The following is a 13,182-nucleotide window of genomic DNA, read 5'->3' as shown; positions in this document are numbered from 1 at the left end:
CAAGGGCACCAATAAGGAAATCCCCAGGCACGAGAAGCATGGAGGAAACCCAAGAGGATAGTACGGAATGAAAAGTTCCGTCTGCATCATTGGACTGTAGAGATTTTGTAAATCAGGAGCAGCTCAGCGTGCTGGGATACTTACAGTAGATATTAACATCGAGATCGGCACTGCCAACTCACCATGGCTTTGTGTAAAGTAAGTTTATAGTTATTACAGATATCTTCCCTCAGTGCCTTGCTCAATCAACCCCGCCAGCCCACCGTCACCCAGGATACAAGTTACCGTTGGCAACATGTTATCAAAGTGCACACCTTCTTGTCATTTGGACAATCCCTTACCTTTCTGTTGTTCTTCTGTATCACTCTCGGTCTCACTGTTCTCATCTGAAAGATACAAGAATACAGATGGATTTGAAAGGCATGAATTGCATTTGTCTTAAAGGACTGAATCACACCTTTCCCCCAAAGTACAATATGATGACATTGACTCCTCAATTTCCCTCAGAACAGCGAGAATCCGTTCAGTCCTATAAGGGAACAGACAAAGTTACAAACTGACCCCTGACCCCCTACACACCAATCGCATCATCAGATGAACGGATTACTGGTGTTTTTTTTAGCTCTTTCATTATTAATAGGAAAAGGTTTAATAAAGGTCAGAGAAGAATGAAGCATGGGCTAGGGGTTAAAGAGAAAGCCTGTGAATGGTGGAATCCTGAAATAAAAAGACAAAATGTGCCGGAGAACCATCGGATGAAAAAGGAAAAGACTTGCATTTTATAGCACCTTTCATGACCTCAGGACATTCCAAAGTATTTTTTGAAGTGTTGTCACTGTTGTAGTTGAGGAAATGCAGCAACCAATTTTCACACAGCAAGATCCCACAAACAGCAATGTGATAATAACCAGATAATCTGTTTTTTGGTGATGTCGGTTGAGGCTTAACTATTGGCCTGGACACCAGGGAGAACGCCCCTGCCCTTCTTTGAAATAGTGCCATGGGATCTTTTGTCCACTTGAGAGAGCAGACGGGACCTCTGATTAACATCTCATCTGAAAGACGGCTTCTCCTACAATGAAGCACTCCCTCAGCACTGCACTGGATTTTGTGCTCCAGTTTCTGGAGTGGGGGTTTAAAAAAAAAATTGTATTTGTTCCTGGGATGTGGGCATCGCTGGCAAGACCAGCATTTATTGGCCATCCCTAAATGCCCTTGCGAAGGTGGTGGTGAGCCACCTTCATGAACCGCTGCAGTCCGTGTGGTGATGGTACTCCCACAGCGCTGTTAGGGAGGGAGTTCCAGGATTTTGACCCAGTGACGATGAAGGATCGGCGATATACTTCTAAGTCAGGGTGGTGTGTGACTTGGAGGTGGTGGTGTTCCCATGCGCCTGCTGCCCTTGTCCTTCTAGGTGGAAGAGGTCGCGGGTTTGGGAGGTGCTGCCGAAGGAGCCTTGGCGAGTTGCTGCAGTGCATCGTGTAGATGGTACACACTGCAACCACAGTATGCCGGTGGAGGGAGTGAGTGCTTAACATGGTGGATGGGGTGCCAATCAAGAGGGTTGCTTTGTCCTGGATGGTATCGAGCTGAAGATGGTTGGGTCTAGGACACTGCCCTGAGGAACTCCTGCAGCAGATGTCCTGGGGCTGTGATGATTGACCTTCAACCACAACCATCTTCCTTTGTGCTAGGTACGGCTCCAGCCAGTGGAGAGTTTTCCCCCCCAATTCCCATTGACTTCAGTTTTACTAGGGCTCCTTGATGCCAGTGTACCAGAGGCGCAGCTAGTTCTGGAGCACAAGTCTTCAGCATGACAGCCGGGATGTTGTCGGGTCCACAGCATTTGCTGTATCCAGTGCGCTCAGCCATTTCTTGATATCACGTGGAGTGAATCGAATTGGCTGAACACTGGTGATGGTGGGGACCTACCTCAGGAGGAGGCCGATATGGATCATCCACTCGGCACTTCTGGCTGCAAACACTTCAGCCTTGTCTTTGCACTCACATGCTGGGCTCCACCATCATTGATGATGGGGATATTCATGGAGCCTCCTCCTCTCATTAGTTGTTTAATTGTCCACCACCATTCACGACTGGATGTGGCAGGACTGCAGAGCTTTGATCTGATCCGTTGAACGTGGGATCTCTTAGCCCTGTCTATAGCATGCTGCTTCCGCTTTTTAGCATGCATGTAGTCCTGTGTTGGACTTCCCCAGGTTGGCACCTCCTTTTTAGGTACTCCGGGCATGCTCTTCTACACTCCTTATTGAATGGTAATGGTAGAGTGAGGGATATTAGCTTTTTAATCCCAGATTTATTTAATTAGCTGAATTTAAATTCCCCAGCTGCCGTGGTGGGATTTGAACTCGCGTCTCTGGATCATTAGTCCAGGCCTCTGGATTACTAGTCCAGTAACATAGCCACTATGTTACCGTTGAACCCTGATCTTCTAACTCAGAGGCAAGAGTGCTACCACTGAGCCCGAGATGAGGTGCTCGACACACATTGGCTGATGTGCTTCTTTGGGTACCTATTGGGCAAGGCATTGGGTTCCAAGACACAAGCTCTTCAGCAAGATCCATGGCTGACAGGAAGCTGACACTCCTGCAGGCTGCCCAGTGACATTATATTTATGACACTGTCAATCAGCCATCCTTCCATTCAGAGGACCTGCTATCTCTAGAGATGGACTGTTCAGAAAATCCATGTCTTCAGTTGTAAACTACTCATGATTTATTATGCTTATATTGAGGGGGCCAGGGTTCTGCCTCTAGCAGTGATAGTAATTCTAACTCAATGACCCTCAGAGAAGGCTTCAGCAATTCTTGGCTCAGCTTTTAGATGGAGTGTTTGAAAGAGATGGTATGTTCATGTTAGGGGAAGGACAAACACAGAGAGTGACTGTCTGTTTTTGGCTGATGGGGGGTGGAATGAACAGCAACACGAGTTCTGTGCCCCAGACTTTGCCAGCCACCCAACTGCAGGATGTAGCACAAAAGGTGAGAAATCAGAGAAATGGGAAAGAATCAGGGAAACCACACTCCAAAGGAGACCAGCAAGATGTAGAAGGTGCAATAACCACCGGTACGGATAGGATGAATCGAGGCTGCTCATTATCAGGGATGATCAATCAGACCAGCCACTTGACCTTGGCTACATTTTCCATCAGGTCAATTTCATTCACCAAACAAGTCCCCAGACACATTTTCCAGAAATTGGGTTTTCCTTCCCAGCTCCGAGCTGCAGAGAGCCTGAGGAACCTGGGAGTGGGGGTCCACCTCGGACACCGAACACTCCTCTCCCACAGCCAGCACACCCGGCTCAACTTCATCAGCCCAGACTGCTCGCCAGGAAGAAAGAAAGGGGGACAGGAAAGCAAGAGAAAGAAAGGAAAGGGAAAAGGGAAAGATAAAGGGAAAGGGGAAGAAAGAAAGAGAAACAAAAATGTGAGCAAGTGACAGACTATTTACGCTGTCTGTACATTCTTTTGCTCAACTCAGAAATCAAATATTGTTTACGGAAATGTTTTAATATAAATATCAAATTGTGTTTTTGCTTAGGCTTTAACAGTATCAATGTTTTTCCGAATGAGATGGAAGATGAATTTAAGAAACACTTGAATAAAAGTTTTGTATAAAATATATTGTCAACTTATTTCTTCACTCCAGGCTCGCCTATTCTTTTGGTTATATTGAGAAATTGTGAACAATTGTTATGTAAAGATTTAAATTATCAAGCTGCTCTAGCTACTTCACAATGTCAAACCTCAAGATATCTTCCTCCAGTACTTCCCTCCACCCCAATCCCAAGATCTGTCCCCCTCTGCATTGCTGCCGAATCTGAAGACCCTTCAACTGCCCAACACTACTGTACCCTCTAACTCACTGTGCAATACCACGGGAGACTACCAATAATATATTAAACACGGTACATCAGACTTAACCACACTCCAAATAGAAGACAACCCTAAATTTCTAGGTGCTTCTGACCTGCACCTTCTAATCTACAAAGTTCCCTGACCAAGAAATAGCCCGAGACGCCGATTCTTCATAAGTAGACCATGTTAACTTAAAAAATGAGCCCAGCTCAAACTTAGCAGAATAGTATATTGTACGTGATTAAAGAGCATACCATCCAACTTGTGAGCAATGCCACAGGAGTACCTCCAGTAGACATATAAAACTGATCCATTTAGGCTGGGATTTTAACCCCCACCGAGAATGGTTCTTGGGAAGGGTTAATTTGTGAAAATTCTATCTTCCGGCTCTCACACGCTGCGTTCCCAGTCGCTGTGATATTTCTGACGGTGAATCACGCCATCGATGAGGCTCCCACTGAACATGCAGAAGTCGTGGCCCAATGACACAATATAAACCTCACGCCTGGGGGAGCCTCGCACTGTCTGCAGCCCGACAGCAGGAGGAGCCCATTGGCCAGGAGAGGCCCAAGTTAAGTTGAAGAAATTTGCTTCTGTTTGAACCCCTTGTGGGCCAGGAGGAGCAGGAGTGCTCCCCACCCCCCAGGCTCCGCAAGGTGTGCCTGGGCCTCCCAGCCCTCCAGATTCGATCCTGCTGGATCCCTCGCCCCCACACCTCCGATTCCCGATCGCCCCCACACCGGACTCCCTGGGACCGTTCCCACGAGTTCCCGGCTGCAATCTCCTGCCGTCAAAGTCCCGCTGCCACCCACCGGCCAGGCAATAAATCTGTCTGGGTGTCGGGCGGGACGCCGGGAACGTTTATTTAAATGAGGCCTCAGCACGTCCCAGAATACGCTGCGCCCCCACTCCACCTCCGTAAAAATCTAGGCCAAAGAGCCAGTCACACGCAAAACACTAAATGACTCTCATTATCCAGGCACCAATCAAGAAATGGAATTCATTGCCCAAGTCTCAAACTTCATTCCAAATCCCTTCAGTTGAGATGTACACCCCTCTGCCACTGAAACAACGCCCCCGCCCCACTGCAGCCTAACTCTGAGAAACGCCAGGGGAAATCCTCCGGCATTAATCTAATCACATTGTTATGTTGGAAACAGAACACGGGACTGTAGGGCTTCTACCAAAATCCCGTGTAGACTACCGCCGAACACCACCTGGGCAAAGACCAGCTATCACAGCAGGGACCGGGGATCCTCTGGGCCAGTGTGGCTCAGTTCCACCTTCGATAGCGCATTTACACAGTGGGCCATTGCACGAGCTCCACTCACCACTGTTTTAATGTATATACATCATTGTTTTAGGACTAATCGCTTGAGTTTTAAGGTTATAATCTAAACATGAACTCTGAGGTGCAACGTGTTTGCGGAGGAGTCCTCGGAGTTTGAATCAATGCTAACACTGATTATCTCAGCATCCCTTCAATCAGTTTCCTGACAACGGACCAAACACACAATACAGGACACTACTGTCAGATAGATTGCAGCTTCAGATAATTCCTACCATTGTTTCTGCTTCTTAATGAACTATATCCTGCTGAACAAACAGTAACTCCATACAGTTACACAGTAACCCTTACCCTGCTGAACAAACAGTAACTCCGTACAGTGCCGCAGTGATTAACTCTTACCCTGCTGAATAAACAGTAACTCCGTACAGTGCCAGTGAGTAACTCTTACCCTGCTGAATAAACAGTAACTCCGTACAGTGCCACAGTGAGTAACCTTTACCCCGCTGAATAAACAGTAACTCCGTACAGTTAGTGAGTAATCCTTACCCTGCTGAATAAACAGTAACTCCGTACAGTGCCAGTGAGTAATCCTTACCCTGCTGAATAAACAGTAACTCCGTACAGTGCCACAGTAACCCTTACCCTGCTGAATAAACAGTAACTCCATACAGGTACACCATGAGTAATCCTTACCCTGCTGAATAAACAGTAACTCTGTACAGTTAGTGAGTAACCTTTACCCCGCTGAATAAACAGTAGCTCCATACAGTTACAGTGAGTAATCCTTACCCTGCTGAATAAACAGTAACTCCGTACAGTGCCACAGTGAGTAATCCTTACCCCGCTGAATAAATAATGAACTGAAAATATCTTCCGTAATATTTTGGTGTTTGAAACTTTTGAATCACCCTAAATTTTAATAGCCATGTCAGAACTAGATGGTTCTTGAGGCATCTTGTAAACAGACTTTGTAAAATTGTAGTGTGTGGTACATTTATACCTCAAAGCCTGGTGTCTTGGTTTTGCAGAACTTACATTTTACTTAGAAACATTCAGTAAAATGTAGGAATATAATTCAGTACCTTTCAGAGGCGTGGACTCTGATCCCGAGGAGGTCAGGGCCTTCACCTTCTTCTTCCCTCTTTTTGCATCATACACCGCCTGTATCTTCAAAACCAACTGAAATAAAACAGTAGCAATCAGTCACCACGGCACTATAACACTTCCCAAATACTGCCCACTGCTTACCGTGGGATCAGAGAGACCCGGCACTGTAACACTTCCCAAATACCGGAGACTGCTTACCGTGGGATCAGTGAGACCCGGCACTGTAACACTTCCCAAATACCAGAGACTGCTTACCGTGGGATCAGAGAGACCCGGCACTATAACACTTCCCAAATACCAGAGACTGCTTACCGTGGGATCAGTGAGACCCGGCACTGTAACACTTCCCAAATACCGGAGACTGCTTACCGTGGGATCAGAGAGACCCGGCACTATAACACTTCCCAAATACCAGAGACTGCTTACCGTGGGATCAGTGAGACCCGGCACTGTAACACTTCCCAAATACCAGAGACTGCTTACCGTGGGATCAGTGAGACCCGGCACTATAACACTTCCCAAATACCAGAGACTGCTTACCGTGGGATCAGTGAGACCCGGCACGATAACACTTCCCAAATACCAGAGACTGCTTACCGTGGGATCAGTGAGACCCGGCACTATAACACTTCCCAAATACCAGAGACTGCTTACCGTGGGATCAGTGAGACCCGGCACTGTAACACTTCCCAAATACCAGAGACTGCTTACCGTGGGATCAGTGAGACCCGGCACTGTAACACTTCCCAAATACCAGAGACTGCTTACCGTGCGATCAGAGAGACCCGGCACTGTAACACTTCCCAAATACCGGAGACTGCTTACCGCGGGATCAGAGAGACCCGGCACTATAACACTTCCCAAATACCGGAGACTGCTTACCGTGCGATCAGTGAGACCCGGCACTGTAACACTTCCCAAATACCGGAGACTGCTTACCGTGGGATCAGTGAGACCCGGCACTGTAACACTTCCCAAATACCGGAGACTGCTTACCGTGGGATCAGTGAGACCCGGCACTGTAACACTTCCCAAATACCAGAGACTGCTTACCGTGGGATCAGAGAGACCCGGCACTGTAACACTTCCCAAATACCGGAGACTGCTTACCGTGGGATCAGTGAGACCCGGCACTGTAACACTTCCCAAATACCAGAGACTGCTTACCGTGGGATCAGAGAGACCCGGCACTGTAACACTTCCCAAATACCGGAGACTGCTTACCGTGGGATCAGAGAGACCCGGCACTGTAACACTTCCCAAATACCAGAGACTGCTTACCGTGGGATCAGAGAGACCCGGCACTGTAACACTTCCCAAATACCAGAGACTGCTTACCGCGGGATCAGAGAGACCCGGCACTGTAACACTTCCCAAATACCGGAGACTGCTTACCGCGGGATCAGAGAGACCCGGCACTGTAACACTTCCCAAATACCAGAGACTGCTTACCGCGGGATCAGAGAGACCCGGCACTGTAACACTTCCCAAATACCGGAGACTGCTTACCGCGGGATCAGAGAGACCCGGCACTGTAACACTTCCCAAATACCGGAGACTGCTTACCGCGGGATCAGAGAGACCCGGCACTGTAACACTTCCCAAATACCGGAGACTGCTTACCGCGGGATCAGAGAGACCCGGCACTGTAACACTTCCCAAATACCAGAGACTGCTTACCGCGGGATCAGAGAGACCCGGCACTGTAACACTTCCCAAATACCGGAGACTGCTTACCGTGGGATCAGTGAGACCCGGCACTGTAACACTTCCCAAATACCGGAGACTGCTTACCGTGGGATCAGAGAGACCCGGCACTGTAACACTTCCCAAATACCGGAGACTGCTTACCGTGGGATCAGAGAGACCCGGCACTGTAACACTTCCCAAATACCGGAGACTGCTTACCGTGGGATCAGTGAGACCCGGCACTGTAACACTTCCCAAATACCGGAGACTGCTTACCGTGGGATCAGTGAGACCCGGCACTGTAACACTTCCCAAATACTGCCCACTGCTTACCGTGGGATCAGTGAGACCCGGCACTATAACACTTCCCAAATACCGGAGACTGCTTACCGTGGGATCAGTGAGACCCGGCACTGTAACACTTCCCAAATACCGGAGACTGCTTACCGTGCGATCAGTGAGACCCGGCACTGTAACACTTCCCAAATACCGGAGACTGCTTACCGTGGGATCAGTGAGACCCGGCACTGTAACACTTCCCAAATACCAGAGACTGCTTACCGTGGGATCAGAGAGACCCGGCACTGTAACACTTCCCAAATACCGGAGACTGCTTACCGTGGGATCAGTGAGACCCGGCACTGTAACACTTCCCAAATACCGGAGACTGCTTACCGCGGGATCAGAGAGACCCGGCACTGTAACACTTCCCAAATACCGGAGACTGCTTACCGTGGGATCAGTGAGACCCGGCACTGTAACACTTCCCAAATACCGGAGACTGCTTACCGCGGGATCAGAGAGACCCGGCACTGTAACACTTCCCAAATACTGGAGACTGCTTACCGTGGGATCAGTGAGACCCGGCACTGTAACACTTCCCAAATACCAGAGACTGCTTACCGTGCGATCAGTGAGACCCGGCACTGTAACACTTCCCAAATACCGGAGACTGCTTACCGTGGGATCAGTGAGACCCAGCACTGTAACACTTCCCAAATACCAGAGACTGCTTACCGTGGGATCAGAGAGACCCGGCACTATAACACTTCCCAAATACCGGAGACTGCTTACCGTGGGATCAGAGAGACCCGGCACTATAACACTTCCCAAATACCAGAGACTGCTTACCGTGGGATCAGAGAGACCCGGCACTGTAACACTTCCCAAATACCGGAGACTGCTTACCGTGGGATCAGTGAGACCCGGCACTGTAACACTTCCCAAATACCGGAGACTGCTTACCGTGGGATCAGAGAGACCCGGCACTATAACACTTCCCAAATACCGGAGACTGCTTACCGTGGGATCAGAGAGACCCGGCACTGTAACACTTCCCAAATACCAGAGACTGCTTACCGTGCGATCAGTGAGACCCGGCACTGTAACACTTCCCAAATACCGGAGACTGCTTACCGTGCGATCAGTGAGACCCGGCACTGTAACACTTCCCAAATACCAGAGACTGCTTACCGTGGGATCAGTGAGACCCGGCACTGTAACACTTCCCAAATACTGCCCACTGCTTACCGTGGGATCAGTGAGACCCGGCACTGTAACACTTCCCAAATACCGGAGACTGCTTACCGTGGGATCAGTGAGACCCGGCACTGTAACACTTCCCAAATACCGGAGACTGCTTACCGTGGGATCAGTGAGACCCGGCACTGTAACACTTCCCAAATACCGGAGACTGCTTACCGTGGGATCAGTGAGACCCGGCACTGTAACACTTCCCAAATACCGGAGACTGCTTACCGTGCGATCAGTGAGACCCGGCACTGTAACACTTCCCAAATACTGGAGACTGCTTACCGTGGGATCAGAGAGACCCGGCACTGTAACACTTCCCAAATACCAGAGACTGCTTACCGTGGGATCAGAGAGACCCGGCACTGTAACACTTCCCAAATACCGGAGACTGCTTACCGTGCGATCAGTGAGACCCGGCACTGTAACACTTCCCAAATACCAGAGACTGCTTACCGTGGGATCAGAGAGACCCGGCACTGTAACACTTCCCAAATACCGGAGACTGCTTACCGTGGGATCAGTGAGACCCGGCACTATAACACTTCCCAAATACCGGAGACTGCTTACCGTGGGATCAGTGAGACCCGGCACTGTAACACTTCCCAAATTCCGGAGACTGCTTACCGTGGGATCAGTGAGACCCGGCACTGTAACACTTCCCAAATACCGGAGACTGCTTACCGCGGGATCAGAGAGACCCAGCACTATAACACTTCCCAAATACCAGAGACTGCTTACCGCGGGATCAGTGAGACCCGGCACTGTAACACTTCCCAAATACCGGAGACTGCTTACCGTGGGATCAGTGAGACCCGGCACTGTAACACTTCCCAAATACCAGAGACTGCTTACCGTGGGATCAGTGAGACCCGGCACTGTAACACTTCCCAAATACCGGAGACTGCTTACCATGGGATCAGAGAGACCCGGCACTGTAACACTTCCCAAATACCAGAGACTGCTTACCGTGCGATCAGAGAGACCCGGCACTGTAACACTTCCCAAATACCGGAGACTGCTTACCGTGGGATCAGTGAGACCCGGCACTATAACACTTCCCAAATACCGGAGACTGCTTACCGTGGGATCAGAGAGACCCGGCACTGTAACACTTCCCAAATACCGGAGACTGCTTACCGTGGGATCAGTGAGACCCGGCACTGTAACACTTCCCAAATACCGGAGACTGCTTACCGTGGGATCAGTGAGACCCGGCACTATAACACTTCCCAAATACCGGAGACTGCTTACCGTGGGATCAGTGAGACCCGGCACTGTAACACTTCCCAAATACCGGAGACTGCTTACCGTGGGATCAGTGAGACCCGGCACTGTAACACTTCCCAAATACCGGAGACTGCTTACCGCGGGATCAGAGAGACCCGGCACTATAACACTTCCCAAATACCAGAGACTGCTTACCGCGGGATCAGTGAGACCCGGCACTGTAACACTTCCCAAATACCGGAGACTGCTTACCGTGGGATCAGTGAGACCCGGCACTGTAACACGTCCCAAATACCAGAGACTGCTTACCGTGGGATCAGTGAGACCCGGCACTATAACACTTCCCAAATACCGGAGACTGCTTACCATGGGATCAGAGAGACCCGGCACTGTAACACTTCCCAAATACCAGAGACTGCTTACCGCGGGATCAGTGAGACCCGGCACTGTAACACTTCCCAAATACCAGAGACTGCTTACCGTGGGATCAGTGAGACCCGGCACTGTAACACTTCCCAAATACCAGAGACTGCTTACCGCGGGATCAGTGAGACCCGGCACTATAACACTTCCCAAATACCAGAGACTGCTTACCGTGGGATCAGTGAGACCCGGCACTGTAACACTTCCCAAATACCGGAGACTGCTTACCATGGGATCAGAGAGACCCGGCACTGTAACACTTCCCAAATACCGGAGACTGCTTACCGTGCGATCAGTGAGACCCGGCACTATAACACTTCCCAAATACCGGAGACTGCTTACCATGGGATCAGAGAGACCCGGCACTGTAACACTTCCCAAATACCGGAGACTGCTTACCGTGGGATCAGTGAGACCCGGCACTGTAACACTTCCCAAATACCGGAGACTGCTTACCGTGGGATCAGAGAGACCCGGCACTGTAACACTTCCCAAATACCAGAGACTGCTTACCGCGGGATCAGAGAGACCCGGCACTGTAACACTTCCCAAATACTGGAGACTGCTTACCGTGCGATCAGTGAGACCCGGCACTGTAACACTTCCCAAATACCGGAGACTGCTTACCGTGGGATCAGTGAGACCCGGCACTATAACACTTCCCAAATACCGGAGACTGCTTACCGTGGGATCAGAGAGACCTGGCACTGTAACACTTCCCAAATACTGGAGACTGCTTACCGTGCGATCAGTGAGACCCGGCACTGTAACACTTCCCAAATACCGGAGACTGCTTACCGTGGGATCAGAGAGACCCGGCACTGTAACACTTCCCAAATACCGGAGACTGCTTACCGTGGGATCAGTGAGACCCGGCACTGTAACACTTCCCAAATACCGGAGACTGCTTACCGTGGGATCAGTGAGACCCGGCACTGTAACACTTCCCAAATACTGGAGACTGCTTACCGTGGGATCAGTGAGACCCGGCACTGTAACACTTCCCAAATACCAGAGACTGCGTACCGTGCGATCAGTGAGACCCGGCACTGTAACACTTCCCAAATACTGGAGACTGCTTACCGTGCGATCAGTGAGACCCGGCACTGTAACACTTCCCAAATACCGGAGACTGCTTACCGTGGGATCAGTGAGACCCGGCACTATAACACTTCCCAAATACCAGAGACTGCTTACCGTGGGATCAGTGAGACCCGGCACTGTAACACTTCCCAAATACCAGAGACTGCTTACCGTGGGATCAGTGAGACCCGGCACTGTAACACTTCCCAAATACCAGAGACTGCTTACCGTGGGATCAGTGAGACCCGGCACTGTAACACTTCCCAAATACTGGAGACTGCTTACCGTGGGATCAGCGAGACCCGGCACTGTAACACTTCCCAAATACTGGAGACTGCTTACCGTGCGATCAGTGAGACCCGGCACTGTAACACTTCCCAAATACCAGAGACTGCTTACCGTGGGATCAGTGAGACCCGGCACTGTAACACTTCCCAAATACCAGAGACTGCTTACCGCGGGATCAGTGAGACCCGGCACTGTAACACTTCCCAAATACCGGAGACTGCTTACTGTGGGATCAGTGAGACCCGGCACTGTAACACTTCCCAAATACCAGAGACTGCTTACCGTGGGATCAGAGAGACCCGGCACTGTAACACTTCCCAAATACCGGAGACTGCTTACCGTGGGATCAGTGAGACCCGGCACTGTAACACTTCCCAAATACCGGAGACTGCTTACCGTGGGATCAGTGAGACCCGGCACTGTAACACTTCCCAAATACCGGAGACTGCTTACCGTGGGATCAGTGAGACCCGGCACTGTAACACTTCCCAAATACCGGAGACTGCTTACCGTGGGATCAGAGAGACCCGGCACTATAACACTTCCCAAATACCGGAGACTGCTTACCATGGGATCAGAGAGACCCGGCACTATAACACTTCCCAAATACCAGAGACTGCTTACTGTGGGATCAGTGAGACCCGGCACTGTAACACTTCCC

The 13,182-nt window shown here is 50.1% G+C and overlaps 1 protein-coding gene across 1 annotated transcript in view; it reads right to left on the bottom strand.

Moving 5' to 3' along the window:
* dennd2c (DENN/MADD domain containing 2C) overlaps positions 1 to 13,182 on the bottom strand; it is a gene marked incomplete at its 5' end in the record, with an annotated part of 71,865 nt that overhangs the window by 43,956 nt on the left and 14,727 nt on the right. The window contains 2 exons of the mRNA XM_086011800.1: positions 342 to 386; positions 6,254 to 6,350. Coding sequence (XP_085867926.1) covers positions 342 to 386; positions 6,254 to 6,350 — 142 coding nt within the window. The remainder of the gene's footprint in view (positions 1 to 341; positions 387 to 6,253; positions 6,351 to 13,182) is intronic.

The sequence above is a fragment of the Somniosus microcephalus genome, chromosome 18 (assembly GCF_052327205.1).
Source record: "Somniosus microcephalus isolate GS21.2 chromosome 18, FLI_Smic_1.0, whole genome shotgun sequence".
In the NCBI taxonomy this organism is placed as follows: domain Eukaryota; kingdom Metazoa; phylum Chordata; class Chondrichthyes; order Squaliformes; family Somniosidae; genus Somniosus; species Somniosus microcephalus.
This window is presented reverse-complemented; position numbering and strand designations above follow the sequence as displayed.